This window comes from Enoplosus armatus, chromosome 7 (assembly GCF_043641665.1).
Source record: "Enoplosus armatus isolate fEnoArm2 chromosome 7, fEnoArm2.hap1, whole genome shotgun sequence".
In the NCBI taxonomy this organism is placed as follows: Eukaryota; Metazoa; Chordata; class Actinopteri; order Centrarchiformes; family Enoplosidae; genus Enoplosus; species Enoplosus armatus.
The window spans coordinates 8,201,463-8,223,982 of record NC_092186.1 but is presented as its reverse complement, the minus strand read 5'-3'; the positions used below and the strand labels follow the sequence as shown (position 1 = coordinate 8,223,982).

Genomic DNA, 22,520 nt, shown 5'->3' with positions numbered 1-22,520 from the left:
TGAAAATACTTTGTTTGCCCTTTAGAGAGCATTGGAGCACAGGACAGTGAACTGAAAGCTTATAAAACTATCGTGAAGTGAAGGAGAATAAAAGTAAAATTTTGAAAAACTTTGAAAGTTAGGACCAAGGAACCCCCTGAACTATGGCTGATTTATGACGCCAGCTCAGAATACACCAGCTGAACTACATCCCCCAGCTGGCACGGGGGCACTTCAGGATCCCCAAGGAGGAGGTACTGAGGACAAGCCTGCTCACAGCACCTCCTTCTGCATGGCCCTGCTGTAAACACAATGCTCACACACATAGCCGAAAACCTTTCTGGTTGCAAATGTGCCTACATTAAGATATTTTGACAAAATAGAACTTTACTACATATTACTCTGTAGAATACATCAGGGAGGATTTTATTTTGAAAACGTTAACCGGATGTCTTTTTATTATTATTCTAGTTAGCGAGACATTATCTATTGAAAATAGTCCTGTGAGAGGAAATATTCACAGGCAGCAGACACTAAATGTACTCCAGACGAATTCTTTCAAAACGCTTTTATTTTGACAGTTCACACAGGAAATCGCTTTATTGACGCTTGCAGACTTAACGTACTTTTGAAGTTAACTATGGGTACGTGGTAGGTAACCAACGGTTTTTTTTTCTCACGTAGTTAGTAACGTTACTTAGCTGTGAACTTTAAAAAGCGAATAGACGTTGAATAGACACGCCTGACACAAAGCATGCTTCCTCGCAGGCAGGACTACGGGATGAAAAGGACCGGAGGAGTGCGAAGCGGCTCGTTAATGAACTTTAGGACGGCGGTGAGCTCGGGCTCTGTCCGCCGCAGTTCCGCGGTGCTGCCGTCGGTGCTAACGTTCCTGGTGATCGTAGCATCCGGAGGCCTGCTGCTCATGATAGAGAAAGGAATGCTGAACAGCATGGAGACGCCTCCACCCCGGGGTAGCGGCAAACGGCTGGACCTCATGCGGCACGTTGGGAAACACAGCCCCGCTGTTGTGGACGTGGAGTCCCAGGTATAGTAAGCTCTGCTTGAGTTTTCGGAGTGGTTTTTACAAAGCGAAAAGGTCCAACGAGGATTTAGATTTTTCTCGTGACCACGTACATTTCGCAATATTACAAGATCTGTGTCATAAACTGAAGGATTTAAGGCTCCACAGCCGTTTAGTTAGTGATGTATGTAGTGGGCAAAGAATGTGATGAAAGGGCAATTCACCAACAACCAAAAATATTTTCTAAAAAGTCCTGCAAGGCTTAAAAGTTGGATCAAATGGCAACCAGGTGGTCCGATGCCATCTCTTATTGTAAATGCATAAAGCTGTGTAAAGAAGTGTGTATATTGTTTAACTCTCTGGCTTTTTCCAAACATCTGCTCACTTTAAGAGGGCCTCTCCAGCAGTTTAGCATTGCACTTCCATGAAGTTGGGGGACTCTCACGGTTTAAAAAAAAGAGTGATCAAAATTGAAGCAGGAGAGATCCTTTAGTTCCTATGAGTCAGTTTTCCCATAATGCAAATTGATAGTCTTTTCATTAGACCCTCTCTGCCTGGTGAATACAGGATTTCCTGCTTTCACAGGGTGAGTAATACAACTGATCACTGATTTGTGTTCAAATTTAGATCCTCCAGGAGATCCGTAACCGGACCATCAGGACCATGTGCAGCCAGAAGAACATGCCCCACAGCATCTGGTCCCTGAGCCCCCTGCAGAGGAAGACGCTGCTGCAGCACGTCCTGGTGAACGATCAATACCACTTCCTCTACTGCTATGTCCCCAAAGTGGCCTGCTCCAACTGGAAGAGGGTTCTGAAGGTTCTGAGCGGAGCGCTGGAAAACGTGGACGTCAACATCAAGATGGACCACCGCAGCGACCTGCTGTTTTTGTCCTCTCTGAAACCAGAGGAGATCCGCTACCGCCTCAAGCACTACTTCAAGTTCATGTTTGTGCGAGAGCCCATGGAGCGCCTGCTCTCTGCATACAGGAACAAGTTTGGAGAGATTCAGTCCTATCAGAAAAAGTATGGGGTGGAGATTATAAAGAGGTACAGGAAAGGTCATGCTAAGGACGCGTCTGTAACAGGAGACGATGTGACCTTTGCAGAGTTTGTCCGTTACTTGCTGGATGAGGATGTGGAGCGCATGAATGAGCACTGGATGCCGGTGTATAACTTATGCCAACCTTGTGCCGTGAACTACGACTTCATCGGCTCCTATGAGCACCTTGAAAGCGATGCAGAGTTTGTCCTCCAGCGCATTGGAGCGCCTCCAGACATTCACTTCCCAGAGAGGCAAACGTGGTACAAGCCGGTCACCACAGAGACGTTACACTATTATCTGTGCAGCTTACCACAGAAGCTACTGAGGGAACTCCTGCCAAAGTACATTTTAGACTTTTCCCTCTTCACTTACCCTCTCCCCAACACAACCACTGAACACTGCAGGCATTAAATGTGCCATGTTTTATAGTTTGGAGATTATTTTTTATAGAGAATCATTTGTACAAACAGTATTTTGATAGCTGTTACACATTTTTACTTGAGCTGTTCCGAGTATCATCGCAAAATGCTGATTATTGGAAGAGATGGAGAGTTGACTTCAAAACCACTAAAGCTCGAAATCAGCTGAAAAAAAAAATCATGTAAATCACTTTGTTCCTGCCATGCACTGTTACAGTAAATGAACCAATTCAGTATACATTGATGGAAATGTAAATAAGGCTGCAAGACCAAACTTTGTATTTAGCTTGTTTCTTCATCTACATCTACACATTGGAGAAGATAAAGGGTTAATGGCTTCAGTGGGCACTCAGTGGTTTAGCAGGCTAAAACACATCCCATGTACTCACAGGGTCGTGGGTTTTAAATCAAGCTTGTGTCTTTTTTGTTGTTTGGCACGGTGTCTCCCATCTTTCCTATAACCTTCGACTATTTACCTTGTAATAAAACACAAGTTTAAGTTTTGTGATGTGAATCAGTGCAGTTTCTGTAATGTTTGTATCACTTTATTTTGTGAATAATTTAATAATTTAAAACATCATTAAGAAAACATGAATATAAAGCATAATACACATAACCACAGGGCTGAACCAATACTTATCTTGCTGCACGTGTGAGGTTATAGTTGCTGAGAACCAAATGCATTTCAGAAGCACTAACTCATTCTGGAAGCTGAATCATAATTTTATTAATGACTATCTGTGCAACGCACTGACAGGATGCTTCACTTCCGGTTACGTAAATACAGTCAATGAGAAGTTGGATGTTTGGATAGAAAAAAAGACAAGTTGTTGGAATGTTAGCACTGTCATTAGCTTTAGTCTCAGGCCTGATTTGGGTAAATACATTGGCACTGAGGTATGCGACAGGCTAATTAATGCCAAGCTTTATGGAGGCCTTCACAATTCATGTCCAGACTCAAGACTTCAAGCTTCTAGTGGTTTCTGACTCACTCGTCAACGCCTTCATTTGTCTGTCTCTCTCTAGTCGTTAATCCTTGAAGCTCACACTTCTGAAAAGACAAAGAAAACATATTGGGAGTTTTTGGTGAAAATAAGGAAGACGAATTTTTAAAAAAATAGTTGCGGCTATTTTTGGGTTTTATCCTAAAACTGTGATTTCACGTCCAAAGCCTCACCTGTCCGCTGACCTGTCAGTGGAGCTGTTGAGACTTCGGAGGATGGAGCGTTCAGGGGAGGTGTGATGAGGACTGGTGGAGACGCTGAGGGGTAACGAACTCTGCAGGGACGAGAATGACACACCCTGTCTGCGCATCTCCTGAACTGCCCTCTCACTGAGGACAGAGAAAGTCAAAATGTGCTGTTTGTTACATCCTTGTAACTATGACATGTTTAAAAGCTGTAAGCACAATTTTGATAATAAGTAATTAATTAGTTTTTGGTTTTTTTTAGGCAACAATGTTTTTTTTTGTCTTATATGATAGTAAGTTGAATCTTTGGGTTTTGGACTGTCAGTCAGACAAAACTATTTGAAGACATCGCCTTAGGTGAGAAAAGAATGGGTTTATTAATTGATAATTAATTGCAGACCTATATAAAGGCTTTTTTAAAATTGAAAATGAAAAAAAGTACAAGTTTAAATGTATTTTCACCAGACTTCGGATCAAGAGATTGTTCAGTTTCCTGCTGCCAGAGGACATTTTCAGTAATGCCCCTGCATCCTGATATGTTCACTTAAAGATCAAACATGTTTCTGCAGCCTACTCAAAGTGAAAAGTAATCTAGACTGTGAACGCTGTTGTTGCATCAACTACGCTACTAATGTAGTAACCAGGCTACAGAATATATTATATATTGATATCAGTTGAGTCACATCATAATGCTAAAAGAAAATACCTGTACCTTGTAGTGATACTGACAGATCTCATTTGTGTCAAACTTGCTGCTTTGGTTGAAAGAGTTAGTGTACAGAACAACAGTCGTTTAGCTCACCGTTCAAAGCGTTCAGTGGTCAACTGTCTTTTCAGGACGTCCATCTCCGTCTGCAGCTGAGAGACTTTCCCTCGGAGCTGGGACACCTCCCTGGCATGCTCCGCACTGAGTGTATTTACACACACGCAAACAAATCATAATCAACTATTTAAAGAAAACATTTTATTCAAGTTTTACAGTTCGAGCTAACAGGGGATTTGTTGTTACGTTTTGCTGTCAGCAAGGCTCAGCCTATCACGTAGGACCTTCAGCTCCGACTCTCTCTCACTGGCCGTCAGGTGGGTTTGGAACTCCTTGTGCCGATTGGTGGAGAGCAGTGTCTCGAGGTTACGGACAGTCAGCCTCTCGCTGGCCAGTTGTTTCTTAAGTAGCTCTGCCTCTGACCGAACATCCTCCAGCTCTCCTGTGACCTGGAAAACATGCGGCTTTCTTTACAGAAAGCAGAAATGTACCTGCTGCTGCTCGTCTGTGCATGTGTAACCTACAGCTAGCTGGATGCAACCAGTTCACAGCAAAAGTTAAAGTAAAGGCGGGGCAGACCTCACCCTCTCTAGATCCATGCTCCTGGAGGTGAGCTGACGTGCAGTGAGCTCCTTGCCGGAGTCCAGTTTGACACAGAGCTCCCTGACAGATGCCAGATCAGAGAGGAGAGCAGCCTTCTCCTCCTGGGCTTTGTGTAGCTCCTCCTCTAGTCGGGACATCCCACGAACCAGCGATGATACTTGGGCCTCGTAAGCCTGCAGGGCCTGCATATGCTGGGGAAACGGCAGGGTGACACATGCTGATGTAAAGACTCACATGACTCACATCATAGTAATAATAATGTAATAATGTGGCTGTCTCACCTGCTGGATCTCTCTCTTCTGGTGGCTGACAGTATCGCGGAGGTGTCTGCGCTCTGCGTCTGAAGACAGCAGCTCCAGGCGGATTGAGTTATTGAGGCCTTCAGCCTGCTGCAACTTCTGCTCCCGCTCCTCCACCTCGGAGTGGGCCATCCTGAAACGGTCCAGCAAGTCCCTGTTCTCCTGCTCCTGTGGGTCAACACCTAGCAGTCAGCTGGCAGACAGGAGAGGGTGTATAGGATGTCCGGGCAACTGATAAGACCAATAAGAAGACTCTCCCAGGGCAAAGCATCACAAAGACAGTATGTACTATATAGAGAGTATACAGTGTTTTCTTGCCTTTGTGGCCATCAATTTCTCTATTCTGGACACTTCAGAAATGTAGGAGTGGACCCTCAACTTCAGCTCATCCTTCTCATGCAACGCCTCCTCCATCTCCACATGTACAGCCTGCACAAACAGACAGTTGAAACACAAGAGGGACTGGTGTTATTTCTTGCTTCAGTCATTTCTTTCATATATGACACAGCAGAAACAACAACTGACTAATGACGGGACATTTTGTGACATACTTGGTTCTCTCTCGTCATTGTAGCCAGGTCATCTTGAAGCCTCCTGTTCTCTCTGATTGTGATTTCTTTGTCTCTCCTGAGTGCGGCCAGCTCCTCCTGACAGGCGTCCAGCTGCCTCCTCAGGCTGCTTATCTCCCTCTCGCGGCTGTTTAGCGCCCCCTGCAGCTGACTGCAAGGATTGCATATTAACATCACCACAGGAAAACAGTCATATCAGCTGATTGATTTTGAATATGAATTTCGAACTTTGAGACCACAATACTCACGCTAATGAGTTGTCCATGTTTGTGACTGTGAGTCTCACTTCTTCAAGAGTCTTTTCCTGTGTAAATGACAAAGAATTATGCCTCATTAGTACTCTTCAAGCACAACTCACCTTTTCAAAGGATAGGTTCAAATCCATCTTAATACAATACTCACTAGTTCATATGTACATTGTAAGGAGTTACTGGTCTTTGTAATCATTCTCCCTGTCAATACTGGCCATGAAGAGATCCTTTACTAATGTGATCCCAATGTAAGTGATGGGAGACCACAGTCATTGTTCCATCCAATGAGTCAAATCAAGTGGGTTTCCTCCCAGGTTAGGGTTACTGACTGTACATTGGACTTGCTTTAGGAGGGGACCTTTACATAGCCAGTATGAACAGGAGGAGTGATTAAAGGGGCCAATAACTTTTTTTAATGTACATGTGGGCATGCAAGTATTGTTTTGAGAGCAATTTGAGATTGAAAAAAGTGCACCTATCCTTTAATAAAAGCCTGTAATCTTGATGAGGTTTGTTGGTCCTGGCTACCTTTTTAGATTGCTCCTCCTGGAGAGCAACCAGTTTCTCAGTCTTTTGATCCACCTCATCTTGCAGAGCATCTTTCTCTCTATCCAGGGCAGAGACAGACTTGTGAAGAACAGCCACTTCCTCCTTGTGCTTGGAGCCCTGCTGACTCAGCTCCCCTGTCAGACAAAACAAAAATCAACAAACAGCCACAGCAAAAAAACCCAACAACAACAGAACAATAAAACACTGACTGTCGCAGTCTATCCTGAACCTCATGAAACCCACAAATATTCACCTATTCTCTCCTCCAGCTTCTCAATCTGCTCATGAGCGGCACGCAGCTCGTTCATCTTCACAGACAGCCTGTGTTGGGCATCAGACAATGACCGCTCCATCTGCTCCTGAAGCAGCCTGGAGAGAGACAGGGAAAAAATCCATCAGCGCTTACAGACACACTGGCAACAAACACAACAACCCCTCATTATTTTCAGTAATAACAGGAACAGTAACAGGAACAGAAGGGGTAAGTATGGTGGAATTTTTTTCATAGTTATATTGTTAACTTTCTAAATTGTTATTTGACATTTTTCCAACACAAACCTCAGAGCATTAGACTCAGCCCTCTGCTGGGCGACCTCCTCTGCACTGTGGACCACAGCAGCAGACCGCACCTTCAGCTCCTCCTCCACAGCCTCCCTGTTCTCCTTCAGCAGACACACCTGTGATCGCAGGTCCAGTCTCTCCCGCTCCAACTGCACACCAAAACACACAACGTGCCAAGTAAAGAAGCAGCAACAAAGTCAGAGTAGTGACCATTACATAACAACTGGGACCTGGGACTGTCAGGCATTATGAGCACTCGGAATGGAGAAAATGTCTGATCAGACTTATTAAAATATCTATCAGGCTTACACTCTTCACGGCGTTCTCCAGGTCAAGAATCCTCCTCTCCTCTCCCTGTCTGTCTGTGAGAGCTGTCGTCTGGGCAACCTGCAAAAAGTTTGAATATTTGTGAGTGTTAGGCTGAAAACAATGAAAGTTATAAAACTAGTTTACAATATGACGAGTTGAACAAGTGACGGATATAAGTAGCGCTGCAAATAATGATAATTTTCATTATCAGTTAAGCAACAGATTATTTATTTCAATTAAGTAGTCATTTAAAATGTCAGAAAATACTGAAAAATGGGCAAGATGATGTCTTCAAATGTCTTGTTTAATCCGACCGACAGTCTAAAACCCAAAGAGATTCAATTTTCTATAATAGAAAACAAAGACAACCAGTGAATATTCACATTACAGAAGCTGGAACCACTGAATCTTTGGCATGATTAATTATCATGATGTTATTACAGTCAGCATGCTAACTACATTATTCTGGGACTAACCTTTAATCTCTCCATCAGTGTGTCTCTTTCAGCGCTCATCTGCTGGATTCTGATTTCTGCCCGTTTGATCTCCTCCTGCAGTGTCAAGAGGTCAGCTGACATATCTGTGCTCCGGGTCAGCTTTAGGTCCTCTTGAGCCTCAGTGATCCAAAAAAAACAAACAAACAACAAAAAAAAACATGGTCCTTCAAAGCGTCAGATGAATAGTTTCCACCTGGAGGAATAATGTTTCTAAAACTCACTTGTTTTAACAGCGTTTTGAAATGGTCTCTCTCAGTGCTGAGGACCTTCACATCCTTCTGGATGTCCTCCATGTGCTTCTCAAAGTCCAACAGAGTCGCCTTCAGCTCGTCTCTTTCCTTCACTAAACGAAGCACTTCCGTCTCTGCAACACCTCCCTGAAAATTTCAGGCCATTATGTACTTCTTGCATCAGTTTTATGAGGATCACCTGAAAACGTGTTAAACAAAATGTTTTGCTTACCCTTGTTGCTTTAGACAAAGGACTCCTGCCCCTGCGTGGACTTCGACTGGGACTTGAATCCAGGCCACCAGCCCCTCTGACTCTTTTGTAGCACTCTGCCTCCTGGCGATAGTAATCCCTCTCCTCCTCTAGACTCTTGACAAATGCATCCAGCCGTGATGGGGACCGTTCCCTTCCACAAACACCGTGTTTAGCCCGCATGGTCTCCAACTCCAGGACCAGGACTTTGTCTAGCAACAAGTCAGTAACACATAAACGATGTAGAGCTATAGAGCTATAAGAATAGCTTCCAACAGCTGAGGTAAACCAAACTGTTGCTTACCAGCTGCCATCATTTTCTCTATTTTGTCCTGCAGCCTGGTTTTCTCCTCCTCCAGGAAACTCAGCAGTCCCACCATTTTCTCATTCTGCTCTTTGAGCTCCACCAGCTGGTCTCTGAGACGGTCTTTTTCGAAGTCACCTTCAGACCGCTCCTGAATTAAATCATGTCCAACAGATTCTGTTTTCAGCTTGTAATAATACAACATGGGACAGCTTTCTGACAAGGCACAGTGGTTTATGTTCACTGGAGAGTGTATATACTAAGACTCAGGAGTAGTCCAATAAGAACAGAATATTTACTGTACATACCCTTCTCATTTTTGTGATAATATCCTCCAAGTCTTCGATTATATTCTGTTGCCTTTGAATTTCTTTCTGTTGAGAAATGAGATTTCTGGTTTGTCTTCACTGTACTCATTCACACGGTGGGACCCTATACTTTGCCTATAAATGTACAAAATTTTCATTTTATGTCATTCTTCCCTCTTTCTTATCTTCTTACTTTAGTTTCTTGCAGTTCCACATCAGCAGTTTCCAACGCGTGCTCCTTGTCCATCTCCAGCCGCTTTGCGAGGTCGTCTATGTGCGTCAGCTCTTCACACAGTTCCAGGTTCTTTAAAGACAGATTGGCCACTTCGGTGGAGGCATCCTGCTTCCTCTGCTGCAGCCCCTCTACCTTCTGCCCCAGTGTCCTGTTGGTCTCCTGGAGGTATTCAATCTGTACAACACAAAGCAGCAGCTAAGAGTCAACCGACAGGGGGGTGGAAATATTCTCTATGTATTCATACATCAGGGTAAATATGCTATATGACTTCAGCTTGCCTGAAGGTTAAGATGGGCGATCAGCTTCTCGTTGCTGGTGTTCTGAGCCTCGAGGGAAATTACATCATGAGGTCGCCCTCCCTGAAGAGCCTGATTCAGACGCTCAATCTCTTTGTCCCTCTCCTCCACCTAAAAGTGAAAAAAATAAAAAAAAATAAAGCCACATCTCGTCACCTCTATAACAACATTTACACAGTCACAGTATTAAATGCTTCTAGTTCATTTATTTCTTACCTGTGTATTCAAGTGTTTTATAAATTCTTGATTGTTTTCCAGGTCGAGTTTCACCTTTATGATGTCTTCTTGTAGCTCATGAATTCTACCAATAAAAACAAGTTCGTCAAACAGTCGCTGAAGCAATAATGCAAGCATCTGCAATCAACACCTCCATCAAGGAGTTACCACCTCTCTCAATGATACAGTTCAGCTGCCACAAATAAAAACAAACCTTCCATCTGCCAGCTGCAGCAGGTCAGCTATATACGGATCATCAGGCTGCGACACAGGATACGCTGATGTAGAGGAGGAAGGTATGAGCTCGTCAATCTGCATTCTCTGACGTCTGAAAGGGATGCTGCGCTTCTTTCCACCTGTGAGAGGGTGTGAGAGGAAACAAGCGTACAATTCTTCAGTTATGATTAACATTTGATTTTTGATGTTGTTCAGCTGGAAAAAAAAAAGCTCCAAAGTCAAATATCACCCTTAATGTGTTGTCACTGATCTCAGGTCAGATCCCCGGCATTACCTGGCGTCTGCACCACAGCTTGCATGTTCTTCTCCTGCAGCTGTTGGATGCGCTCAGCTTTAGCCTTGCTATCCTTCTCCAAGCAGCGCACTTTGTGCACATACTGATTATTTAAAAACTTCAGGTCAGACGTCTCGTGGTCCAGTTTCCTGATGTGGGTCTTGAGCTCTGAAACAAGACGAGATTGTGTGACATTATCAAACCAGTCTTTTAAGTGTGCGGGCCAATGTGATGTGGGAACATTCTGGGGGGGGGGGGGGGGGGGCTGGCTTACCTCTGGTGACACGGTCTTTCTCCTCCTTCAGCTTGAGAAGCTCGAGGTGCAGCTCGTTGTTCTCCCTGACCACCCGAGCATTCTCTGCCCTGTGCGGCTCCAGAAGAGCATCAAGGTTCCGGCTTTCTTTCTCAGTTTTCCCCGCTGACAGTTTGGTATTGCGCAGGCTTTCCGTTGTGTGGACCAGGTCACTGTAACAGAGGAAGATTTGTCTGAACTACATCTCATCAACTGTACTGACTGTATTGACTGGCTGACATTATGGGATGAAGGAAAGCAGGTGCAGACAGGCTAAAGCTTTCACCTGAATAGTTTCTCCACCAGTGGCAGTGACTCTATTCCCAGCGGCTGTCGGTAGCCCAGCTGATCAAGACGCTTCCTCAAATTGACGAATTTCCTCTCTGCGCTTTTGTTCATGGCTGCGATGTGGCACTGAAGTCACCATGACACAACACAACAACGGCTACATTAGATACGTACAGTAATGAGAAATAAGCAACGTAAATTGTGCAGACCTGTGTTGGGTTAGGAGGATAACGTAGAGAGGCTAATGTTAACTATTAAGCGTGCTAACCCACAGTTAGCCAGTTATTTTATGTTGGCTAACGTTATGTAGCTAGCTTACACGCTAATAAACCATTAGCTTTAATTGCATTAGCATGAACTGTTGAGAGATAACAAGTAGCATTAGCTGGCTAGTCAGCACCGTTTAGCCACCGTTAACCAATTAGCTAGCTAGCGTTAAATCTCAAGGAGTTTGCCTCAACTTACCGTGCTTGGAAGGACACTGCTTTCCTGACAGCTAGCCTGACTAACGTCAACTTGGCTCTACATCACCGACAAAAACGTCTCACTTGGACCACAACTTGCCTTACAACTTTATTGGCTGCATTACATTTTGTTCTCTGTTAGAGTTTGATAATCAACAACTCTCGAGTTAACATGTTTCCGCGGTAAAGGGGTTTGAAAAGAGCGCCGATGATCTCCGGTTTGGATTCGTCACCATGGAAGTGAGACTCTGTGGAACATCTGGGGGCGGCGTGTTTTGTGAGCCGGCGTCGCCCGGGCAGAAGGCGGAGGGCGGAGCCGGCACAGAGATTTAACCCAAACATAGAAACAAATATCCAATATCACGTGCTTAACAATAAAATAAATACAATTATTCGATACACCATTGAATGGGTCGGAATCTGCTAATTTATTATGTACATATGGCATAAAGAAATAACAAAAATATAACATAAACAAAGTATTTAGAGCAGAGTTGAATCTCATAGTTACACCCACACACACAAAATGCAGAGATATCTGCACCACTGTCCAGTGTACAAATCCCTTTCATTAAAATACACACACACACACACAGAGAGGAAATGTTCATTGTCCAAAAAACAATAGAGGGGAGTTTGTGAGTAGTTAGTGTATCTTTTGCCGGTGTGAGGCAGTAGTGAATCATAGTGCAGCTAGACTAATGAGACTGAGCAATGCTGGAGAAGTACTCCAACATGTCCTGGATGGTGAACTCCATGGTGATTCCAGATCCAGGGTAGCATCTGCCGATCAAATCTTCAAAGTGCTTGTACTGACGGATGAACTCGTCTTGCATGGAGTGCCACACCACCTGGTGGAGTAAAACAGGAAGTGCAACAGATCAGAGGAGCTGAGGAATGTGACGCCACTGGCCAGCTGAGCAGTTTCACCTCATAAAACCTGACATTTCTCACCTGTAGCAGACTTTCTTCTTCACACAGATGTTTGTCCACCTTCTTGTAAAGGTTGTCGAGTCCCTTTTTCACCTCTTTGCCAGGATACTCTTTGATAACTTTACGCAGCTCTTGCTTGTTGAAGGCCAGCTGGTAGCTCACCTCCTCCTCACGAACACCCTGCGCTACGCGTGCCTCAACTCCTTCAAAGAAATGCTGCAGGAGAGAGATAACAGTTTGCCCATGATGCACTGAATACAACCACTCAATAAATGCTCACATCTCGCATACACTACTCATGTCCAGGAATAATTTTGTGATAACTCTAAGAAGATACTCCTACTTACATTGAGTTTTTCCAGAGGCTGGCCCAGAGAGTTGATCACATAGGACTGCAGATGGTCTGTGTATTTGTGCTTGGCCTCTCGCCTCTCTGCGTCCAGGCAGGAGATCTTTAGACGTGACAGTGTGGAAAAGATGTGGTGGAAGTTCTCCATCATCACTACATCTCGAGGCGTCTTCTGGCTTTCATTGGCAACCTTCTCCACTGAAGAGACAAACAATATTCAGAACATTTGTTTCACATAAACACCACATCATCTATAGCCAATAAATAGGTGCTTCTGTTTGACCCGTGGTCTCACCATTCATGAAGACAGCCCTGATAAGTTTGACATAAGCTTTGTCCAGGTCCCCTCTGCGCTCTGCATTACGGAAGATTGTTTCAGCCAGCTCAGCAAACTCCTCAAACCCAGTGACAAACGGCAGGATACCAACTTTGCTTTTCTTAGAAATCTTCACTTCCTCCATCTGTCTGATCTGACCAGACTGTGAGAAAAAGATAGATCGTATTAAATTCATAGCTCAATATCTATAACCATATTTTAATTTAGTAATGTCATCACAAACACAATGAAAAGCAAACATGAAATTTCCATTTTCAAAAGAATCTTCCTTATCATTTGGACTCCACTCACAATGCATTTGTCAAAGTTCCTCTTTACAGTGACCAGCACATTTCCCAAAGTAGTGCTGAGGTAAGAGGCCGGGTCAACGTTCTCAGCTGTCCACACATGGTGACTCATCTTCACCAGCATGTAGAGGGAGTTGAAGCTGTCAATCTTGTCGCCCAGAGCGATGAGGCTGTTGAGCTCCGTCTCGATGCTCTGGAAGATTTTATTCATCATCAGCCGCACCATGTCTTTCCTTGAATCATGAAAAGAAGCCAACGAGACAGAAAGTTGAGGGGGGGGAAAGGCAGTGACAAGTGAAACAAGGACAAGGAAGCGGTTCATAGAAAATATGAATAATGTTCCTGGCAGTGGAGATGGGTTACATTGGCAGCAGATCCGCTGTTCTACTCACTCTGAAGACAAGGAGTGTCTGTGTTCAGCCTGGGGAGGCAGTCTTGACTGCAAGCCTCCATCTAATTCCTCTGTTTCGGGCTGACAAGAAAAGAGACATAAAACATGACAAATCCAAACAAACATCTGCTGACATATATATGAATGATGCTGTGACTTAAGACGTGCCAGTGTCTGTTATTATTGTATTATATCACACTTTCAGGCAAGAAAAATTGTCCAATTTCAGATGCCACCATACAGCTACTAACGTGAAGAGAACATTATTCTTCTGGATTAGACAATTTCATGTTACTAAAGATGACACATCAGCAGGTGGCATACCGTTATGATCCTCCTGTCATATCTATTTCTGATATCTGATCACAGATTTACCTGAGCAAGAGGGGGTGTAACTGTCGGGTGCTGCTGCAGCTTAAAGAACTTGCTGATGAAGTCTTGTTCTGCAAGACACAGAGGCTCCAGCTCACTGAGGACCTGCTCAAATATCTGCAAACAGAAATAATCTCCATTTAATCTCTCCATTCCACATTTAATGGTTTGAGTAAATCTTTACATCTCTGCCGGTGTCACCTTGTCAAACTTGGTCCTGTCGGCCACGTCCAGGTCGGAGGCGGACATGTTGCCCATGTCCAGCAGCGAGGAAGACTGGGAACGCCGGCTGTTGGAGCCCTGCACTGTCAGCTTGTTCAGGCTTGAGGTAGAGCCCGTCAGCTTCCCAGAGCTGCCATGAAGGCCTAACACAGCACAACAAATACAATGTGATTCATTGTCACGTGTTTAGTGAGAGTGAGTCCAAGTCAAACTGCGGGAAGTCAATTATGACACTATTAAAAAAAATGTGTAGTCAAATCATCAAACATAACATGGATATCAATGGTTAGCTTTTTTTAGGCATTTATCATAGAATCAGAATATGTGATGATGTGTTCAGCAGCATTATGAGGATTTAGCACAAACCAACCAGGTACGCAGCGAGGTAATGGTTGGCAGAGCTTAGTGGTATGTATTGGGGGTAGCGAAGGAGCATTTTGAGGATTCCTTTTAGTGCAGCTACGTAAAGGCACAGTGGTGAGAAGCAGAGTGGGTAATTGACGGTGGAATAGCTCCATCCAAATGTCATACTTACTTTCTGTTTCCTGTTTGAGTGCACTCTCTTTCCGCGGAAGCGTGGCTGCAGCCAGTTAGAAAGGCAGGCATCAAAGACAGAGACAGGTTAGGCTTAAAACATGCAGCATGAGAGGGGTGAGGCCAGATGTTAGATGTACAAAGTTACATATACGCTGACGTGCACTGCAGTGGCTTAGGTATGCTTGTAGTTTGGACAAACCTTGGGAAAACAAATTCTTTTTTTGTTTTCGGCAGGAAAAGCTAATACAGAATGCAGAAAGCAGAGTTCTATAATTCTGCCAAAACCAAAGCTCAACCAAGAGTCCTATTCAGGTTTTAAATATTCAAAAGAGTAGAGAATTGAACATGTAAGGTACAAAGGGAAAAAGAGGCAACATCAAAAGGTAAAACAAGAGGCAGGACTTTGGAAGCACACATTAGTTGGGAAAATATGCTTTTGGTAACAGATGTGATGCAGAAAAGTCTGTAAAAGAATGAGGCCTTGTTTCCTTGTTTCCTTCCTTGGTATTCATTCCTACATGAATATTGCATTCATTTCTGTATGACAGTACAACAGAAATACTTAACAAAATAACCTAGAGATGCAGTGAAATTCTCACAGCCTTTGAATGATTTACAAGTTACAAAAAAATAGTTACCATAAAATCCTAAATTGCACATAATAACTATAATTAACTGCAGAAGACAAACACGCTTCATGTCTGTGCCATAACAGGCCTGTGAATCACAGCTCTTACCAAACTTGCCCTTGGCCTCCTTGGTTGTCCCCGCCATCTTTATCTTGGCAACCTCAAAGAAGTCTTTGATTTCTCGTTCATATAATCTGCTCATATAGTCAACATAGGTCTAAAAAAAAAGGAGATGACATTTGTTTAGATGCAACACCACATCTTGAGTTCTAAGTTTTTAAAGAATAATTTGTCCTTTTGAAACTACTAAACTATTTATTGGCTTTCTTGCCAAGAGTTTGTATGCTAAATATGAAGCTACAGCCACAAGACAGTGAGCTCAGCTTAGCATAACCCCTGGAAACAGCTAGCCTGGCCCTGTTCAAAGGTAAAAAATCTGCCTGCGAGCACTTCTGAATCGCAGTAATTAACACGTTTTATCGCGTCTGTGTAATCCTTACAAAAACCAAGGTGTAAAAACGTCAACTATGACGTTGCCGGGCAAACCCCAGTTTCTAGTCTTCATGCTGAACTGAGCTAAAGTAAGAGCTGAAGTTATAATCCTTAAGATTTTCATGAAATCAAATCAAATGATGCATGCATGTAATCCAGCGTAAGTTTATGTCGATATCTGCCTCACTCTTTACTGTTCACTGTTTACACCAGAGCTGTTTTAATTTACTGCTAATGCTATTTTAACATTTCATTCTGGCACTGCTTCACATCAAAAGCATGCTCAAGGAGTGTTTGCTGTTACCACTAACAATGGGCGTCGCCAAATCAACCAAGACTGAAATCTTAGGGATTACACATTTAATGAACAGATATAAGAGCGGTATCAATCTTCTCATCTAACTCTCGGCAAGAGAGCAAATAAGTGTATTTCTACTAATCCTTCAAGTATTTTGTCAGGTAACAGCACTGACCCTGGAAAGGCCCTCGTACTTCTCCCTGTGGGTGTTCTTCAGCCACTCCATGAGCTTGGAGTAGCGCAGCAGGTCCCTGTGGAGGGGGCTGTGTTTGGGCAGGGTCAGCTCAGCTGTGTGCTGTGACAGGGTGGAGCTCTGGTCATGTCCCTGAATGACAGAGTGAGGGGAGACAATTAGCAATTCATTCAATGGAAGAGTTAGTATAGACAAACCTATTATTAAGTCCCATCCCATCTTGCTGTATCCACAAAAACGTACATAACATAAAAGGAATATTTATCTCGCTTCCTATCCATCTGCGGTTAAGATGTGTTACCTCAAATGACCATGAAACCAGATGTTTTCAAGGTAAACAACACATTGTTAAACTCAAAATTCCTCTTCTTCAGCTCAACTTGTTGACAAGCGTATTGAAAAGCGCAACCATACCGATGTTCTCCTCACTTCCCCTCATTGTTATCTTGTTCAGCATCTACTGCTTGTGCTACAGGACATGCACGCAGAGCAGACAGGCACAGGATTTTATGACATGAGACCTTTTGCAACAAAGCCAAGTTAGCACCCAAACATAACAAAAAGGCCCTTAGCTGAGTGCAGACAGTTGGTGAAGGAGAAGAAAGATGAGCGGTGCCTCTTCAGCATTGAGATCAAATGAGAGATGTTAAGTAGTTAGAAACATATCCCATGCAGTAAATAATGGTGGGCTATGGTAGGCTATGGACAGTCTCTGACGTAAATGACATGTCAGTTGGAGTGAGGTGTCAAACATTAGCAAAGAGGGGGCAAGTGGGGGTTGCTGTGAGGGTACTCACTGGAAGCGACAGACAGGAGGACCTATAGAACTGAGGGATGGTCATTTTGAAGTGACTGAAGTGGTTGAACTGACACAGAGACAGAGAGCAGAGTGGGATGATTCAAAGTGAGCAACACAGAGAGTCAAGAATAGGGGCGACACAACTAGAAGGAAACGACACAAGGAAGAGAGCCCAGGAAGAGAGTCGCAGCTAAACAGGAAGTCCATGAGAGAGAGGAGGGGGGGCTGGAAAAGAACGGGAGAGACTGCAGCCCTCCCGGCACAGCAGACTCACAACGGTCCTGCTCCCTCTACTTAGTTGACTGTTACTTTGATGTAATGTTCAGCTGCCAAGTTGACAAGGGCCAGTCTTCACCAGCTAACACAAACTTAAACATGTGAACTAAAAACAAACCATAAAGGTTTACAGTAGCCTGATTTATAGACAGTGGTGGAAGAAGTACTCAGATTCTTTACTTAAGTAAAAGCGCCAATGCAACAATATAAAAATACTAAATTACAAGTAAAGTGCTGCATTCAAAGTCCTCCTTAAGTAAAAATACATAATAATAATACTGGCAAACAATATGTACTTAAAGCACTCATTCTGCAGTAAAATGTCTCCTGTAACTTATATATATACACTGTTGCAGCTGGTCAAGGTGGAGCTAGTTTTAAAGACTTTATATACAGCTTGTAGTTTATTTCAGTGGTTCCCAACCTGGGGGCCGGGCCCCTCCAAAGGGTCACGAGATAAATCTGAGATGATAAGATGATTGATGGGAGAGGAGAGAAGACAAAACAAAGTTCTGATACACAAATCTGTTTTCAGTCTTTGGACTTTTCTCTAATCTTTGCTTTTTTTGTGAAATATTGGCTCATTTCACCTCTTTGGGCCTCAAACAGTAGACGGGAGGAGTAGAGTAGAAAAATTGGATTTACTCAAGTACCTCAACATTTTACATAAGTAGAGTACTAGAGAAAATGTACTTTCCACTACTGTTTATTGATTCTTAGGAACCTATGTGAATATCTGACAGTGAATCAGTTAAAGACAGCCTTACAGGATATTCCTATGGAACCTACCACCTGAAACTGCAATGTAGACACGCATTTAGTGTAATGCCAAGCTAAATGCTTTCTAACATGTTGTATCACTTGTTATAATCGCGTGCCTGTTACCTGGTGTACAAAAACATTGTTGAGGTGATTGGTGAGGCGGCGAGCGAAGGTGTCTCTCAGCTCAGCAAACAGTAGCTGTTGCTGCGTCACCGCCATCAGCTTCTCATGGCCTATGGAAGGAAAATGACAACACCTTCATTTGTTTACTAATTTCAAAAAGGTATTTACAGGCTGGGAAAATGTATCAGCATTTATAAGGAATCGGCACACACCTCAATTGTATAAATCTGTCTGTTTTTTTTTCCCCCAAAATGTGTTCAAAATGTTCAGCTTCTGAGAGTGACTCACCACCACAGTGACAAACAGCTGATTAAGCTCATCAACAAGTGCATGTATAAACTGACCTGGTCGGAGGGCCACGTTCATGCACTGCAGCAGAGCTTCAGAGGCATTGATGCAGGCCTCGATACCTTTAGGGGAGGTCAGGTCTCCCTCCTGCAAGGCCCTGATGTGTCCCTTTGACAAGTCCATGTAGTTCTACGTGAGGAAAGACACACACACACAACACAGTCTAACAATCTTGCAATTAAATTTTTATAGTTTTAACTTCACAGCTTGCAAACAAGATTGTTTGATTTGTTTGCTTTTGTTTGTTTTTTTAAATCTCAGGTAAAAGAAACAGACCCTGAGCCCAAATATCTACATTTTTTAAATCAAGATGGCGAATACTTTCTGAGTAAAAATGACCTCTACTAACTGTCTTCAGCTGAGGCCTTCAGTGTGCTACTTGATTCAGTGATAACAGAATTCAAATGTGTTCCTAACCACTAAGAACTGGATCTCATCCAGCAGTTTGCCATTGTTGGTATTGCTGATCTGGATGAGGCGGTTGCTCTGCGAGATCTGGTCCATCTGATCTTTGACACTCTGGAGCATCTCCTCATAGCTGCTCAGCTTTCCCTCGATGGTGTCCACCTCACCCAGCGCCTCATCTAGCAGCTGCATCAGGATATTGACCTGCTTCTCCGATGCCATGATTGACTGGATGTTGGCCTTAAAGCAGGTAAAAATGGAGAGGGTATTGACATGTTTCTATGTTGTTTTTTTAAAGTTAACTCACAGTCAAAATAATATAATTAAGAACAATATTTTTCATCCTGGTTTTAGTTTAGCAGTTGCTTCACTCACCCCATCTAGAACCTGCAGCTCCCTGGAGAGCTGCTCTGCAAAAGCCTCGGCATTGGAGATGGCGTACTCGCACATCTCCATCATGCTCTCAATGTCCTGCTCCTCACGGGTGCTCAGCTCCTGGTAGTCGTCCAGAGCGTCCTCATCGCCCCCGGCAACACTCTGACTCTCACCACTCGGCACAGACTCTAATCCCGCAAACAGAGATGGAAATGTATGTTGAAGACAAGAGCAAAAATACAAAGTTCAAGACACATCCTGGTATCTTCCAACACATCAGGTTTTAGACATCTCTTGTAAGAACAACTACAGACAAAAATGCATTTGGCAATAAGGAATGGCATTTTCTTAAAATACATTTTAAATAAACTACAAATAATTATACTCATTAACACCAGATACTAATTTTCTAACAGTGATGTGAAGTATACCTACAATCTGAAATGGCTATTATAACCTAAATGTACTTGTCCTACTTGTTCTGGCGGATGAAAAGACTGATAGACCTCTATAAATCAAACTAAAGGACACCAACTGCACTTTACTCTGCTCCACAAATATGACAATACACATGGGCGACAAGTTTCGGTTACAATAGATGCAGAGTACATTACTTGAACACATGTCAGTAGATAATCCTATGAATTAAGGTGAAATGGACAAGTAAAAAAGCTAAACGTGAGGTAAAAACATGACCTACATATATGTTATGATGAACAAATGAATCATGCCCATCCGTAGCGTCAAATAACTCAAACACAAGGAGCTTTAAGGAGGTGAGAGTTCTCTAATGAGAATGGTAGTTTGAGGTCATGAGATAACAATGGAGAGGAGTGAGGAGGGGGAAAGTTAAGTCCTACCAACCTTCCGCTTTAGGAAGTTCTGGCCAGAGAAAGTTTAAGAGAGAAAAAGTGAGAATAAAGAAGAATTTAACACAGAAAGCCATACCACAAGACACAAAGAAGAGTTTGAATTTTTTTTTTTTTTTTTTAAACGTGCTATTAATAAATAAAATAAAACCAAAAAAATCAAGCAGAGATTCTCACTCCTGGGCTAAATTAGAAAACCTCAAACATGACCAATACACACTTATTGGTTTTAGAGGAGGAGACAGGCCTTTAAACAAATATAATCAAATCATGAAAAGAGGCATGCGCTCACAGGGTTGGCTACAGTAAAGAGAGAGCGTTTCCACACCTTCCAGCAGCTGAGAACTGACATTCACAAACTCCACCTTCTTCCTCAGGTATCTCTGGTTCAGCTTCCAAATGCAGGAGATGAAGGAGTTTTTTTCAGCGGTGCTGCTGGCCACCCACCGGTACACCTTCTCAAAGTGAAGGTCAAATTCAGGATTTTCCTAAACCACAAGAGTAAAAGAGAGTATATGAGCGCAGAATGAGAAAGTAAGGTGACATGTATGACGACTGAACAAGGTTACGGGTGAAGATACATTAGTTCTCTGACCTTGCTTGCATCTTTGGCATCTACTTCTGTCAGATCTCGGAGCTCCCATGTCTGCTGTCGCTTGTAAAAGTCCCCTTTGTCAGATTTCTTCACCTTAACCACTTTAACCTGAACAGGCCTCTCTGTGGTAACTGGAAAAGAAAAGCACCGTATTTCAGAAACATTCATTTGATCGGCAATGGCTATTTGCAACCGTTTCTGTGGTTATAACGCAATTACCTGTGGCGCACAAGAAGCAGTTCTTCTTTTTCTTTCCTGCCTTGCAGACATTAACAATGCCGAGGAGACGCTCGTCGTTGGGCGTGAAGATGTCCCTCTGGAGAGCATGCTTGATGGCTGTCATGGTGGATGCTGTCATACAGACCAAAGCAGGTACTTTTCATTATGACAGGCAAATGATACATATCCATCAACCATGCATAGACACTAACCATGACGTTTGATTTAGCTAGCTGTAACACGACTTTTTCCCCCCAGTGTCAGGTAACCAAAACCATTTAAATACAGAAATTCAAAGTAATTTTTAGTGCGCACATATCAACCTAAAATATACTTAATTACACGCACATAAATTACAACCACTGTTCTTTAGTTTGTGACTCTGTGACTCATTGTTTCAGGTTATCTTGACGCATGCGGCACTTCTTCTAACGGTTACTAACGTTAGCCAACAGGATACCAGAGGCTGTTGACATTAACTCCACAACAGAGTGAGCAGAAATCAACCACAACAAGGTGTCAAAAACACGTTTTTATAGTCAGCTACCGATGTTGGCTACTGAAACGCTGGATTAAGAGTAATGGAGCACCCAGAGGCCCTTCCCAAAATAAAAGCACTGGTGTCCTCCCTGCCTGCTAGCTTGCTGGCTAATGACGTTTCTTCTAGCTTGAGAGAGCTAGCTACTGTTAGCATCAATTACGCTAGTTGCACAGAACAGGAAAAGGTTGCGACTACATCAGCGAAATGATCCACTAAACCACCGTGAATTGTTAAATCGAAATGCACTCTTTGTGTTTTGATAGAGGTATATATCATAAGTAGCTGTTACCTTGTTTTATCAGCCCACCAGTCCTTCGCACAGCACCGCCCTCTCAGTTCCTGGTTCACAGACGGAGATGTCATGTGACAGCGACAATATCAACATCCACCCTGATCCACCCGCAGAGGCAGTACAGTGTTGCTGCATCCAGTTTCATATAAAACAAAGACCTTTTAAAAAATATATCATTATTTACACTAAGTAAAATACTTACGTTATACATATTCCCAAAAATAATAAGTAATAATAATAAGTGTTTAATCAAATTACCACACAGACAATCTGTGACTAGTAAGTATTCTAGCATAGAAAAACGTCATAATACAAGGCTTTGGTGTCCACGGATTTCTGCAAAACATCTGCATTCATTCCTCATACTGTAATTATTTCAAAACATCCAAATGAAATGTGTATACCCAGAGTAAGTAATATACAAAA

At 43.1% G+C, this 22,520-nt stretch overlaps 3 protein-coding genes across 5 annotated transcripts; 1 reads left to right on the top strand and 2 right to left on the bottom strand.

Moving 5' to 3' along the window:
• Positions 1 to 733: 733 nt before the first annotated feature.
• On the top strand, positions 734 to 2,966 carry chst14 (carbohydrate (N-acetylgalactosamine 4-0) sulfotransferase 14). Its single transcript, XM_070909412.1, has 2 exons — positions 734 to 1,027; positions 1,631 to 2,966. The coding sequence occupies exons 1-2, from the start codon at positions 734 to 736 to the stop codon at positions 2,456 to 2,458; spliced, it is 1,122 nt and encodes a 373-aa protein (XP_070765513.1). The 3' UTR covers positions 2,459 to 2,966.
• Positions 2,967 to 3,639: 673 nt separating this feature from the next.
• cep135 (centrosomal protein 135) lies at positions 3,640 to 11,097 on the bottom strand. The gene is made up of 24 exons (XM_070909155.1): positions 10,985 to 11,097; positions 10,681 to 10,871; positions 10,407 to 10,574; positions 10,110 to 10,251; positions 9,896 to 9,980; positions 9,662 to 9,790; positions 9,342 to 9,557; positions 9,149 to 9,214; positions 8,841 to 8,991; positions 8,519 to 8,748; positions 8,278 to 8,433; positions 8,036 to 8,173; positions 7,560 to 7,637; positions 7,248 to 7,399; positions 6,943 to 7,058; positions 6,669 to 6,823; positions 6,138 to 6,193; positions 5,872 to 6,040; positions 5,639 to 5,749; positions 5,303 to 5,488; positions 5,003 to 5,212; positions 4,665 to 4,867; positions 4,458 to 4,562; positions 3,640 to 3,799 (listed from the first exon to the last, which is right to left on the bottom strand). Exons 1-24 carry the CDS (start codon positions 11,095 to 11,097, stop codon positions 3,640 to 3,642), a joined length of 3,486 nt encoding a protein of 1,161 aa, XP_070765256.1.
• A 762-nt stretch (positions 11,098 to 11,859) lies between these two features.
• exoc1 (exocyst complex component 1) lies at positions 11,860 to 22,124 on the bottom strand. Of its 3 annotated transcripts, XM_070908716.1 has the most exons (19): positions 22,092 to 22,124; positions 21,262 to 21,393; positions 21,043 to 21,173; positions 20,776 to 20,935; positions 19,579 to 19,766; positions 19,216 to 19,443; positions 18,795 to 18,927; positions 18,451 to 18,560; positions 16,473 to 16,622; positions 15,616 to 15,724; positions 14,877 to 14,921; positions 14,321 to 14,484; positions 14,123 to 14,236; positions 13,749 to 13,828; positions 13,361 to 13,589; positions 13,028 to 13,211; positions 12,731 to 12,930; positions 12,405 to 12,599; positions 11,860 to 12,301 (listed from the first exon to the last, which is right to left on the bottom strand). In XM_070908716.1, exons 2-19 carry the CDS (start codon positions 21,383 to 21,385, stop codon positions 12,149 to 12,151), a joined length of 2,697 nt encoding a protein of 898 aa, XP_070764817.1. In that variant the 5' UTR covers positions 21,386 to 21,393; positions 22,092 to 22,124; the 3' UTR covers positions 11,860 to 12,148. The 3 variants fall into 3 exon arrangements, with proteins under 3 accessions (XP_070764817.1, XP_070764818.1, XP_070764819.1); XM_070908717.1 differs by lacking the exon at positions 14,877 to 14,921; XM_070908718.1 differs by lacking the exons at positions 21,043 to 21,173; positions 21,262 to 21,393; positions 22,092 to 22,124 and having other exon boundaries at positions 20,813 to 20,933.
• Between the last annotated feature and the right edge of the window lie 396 nt (positions 22,125 to 22,520).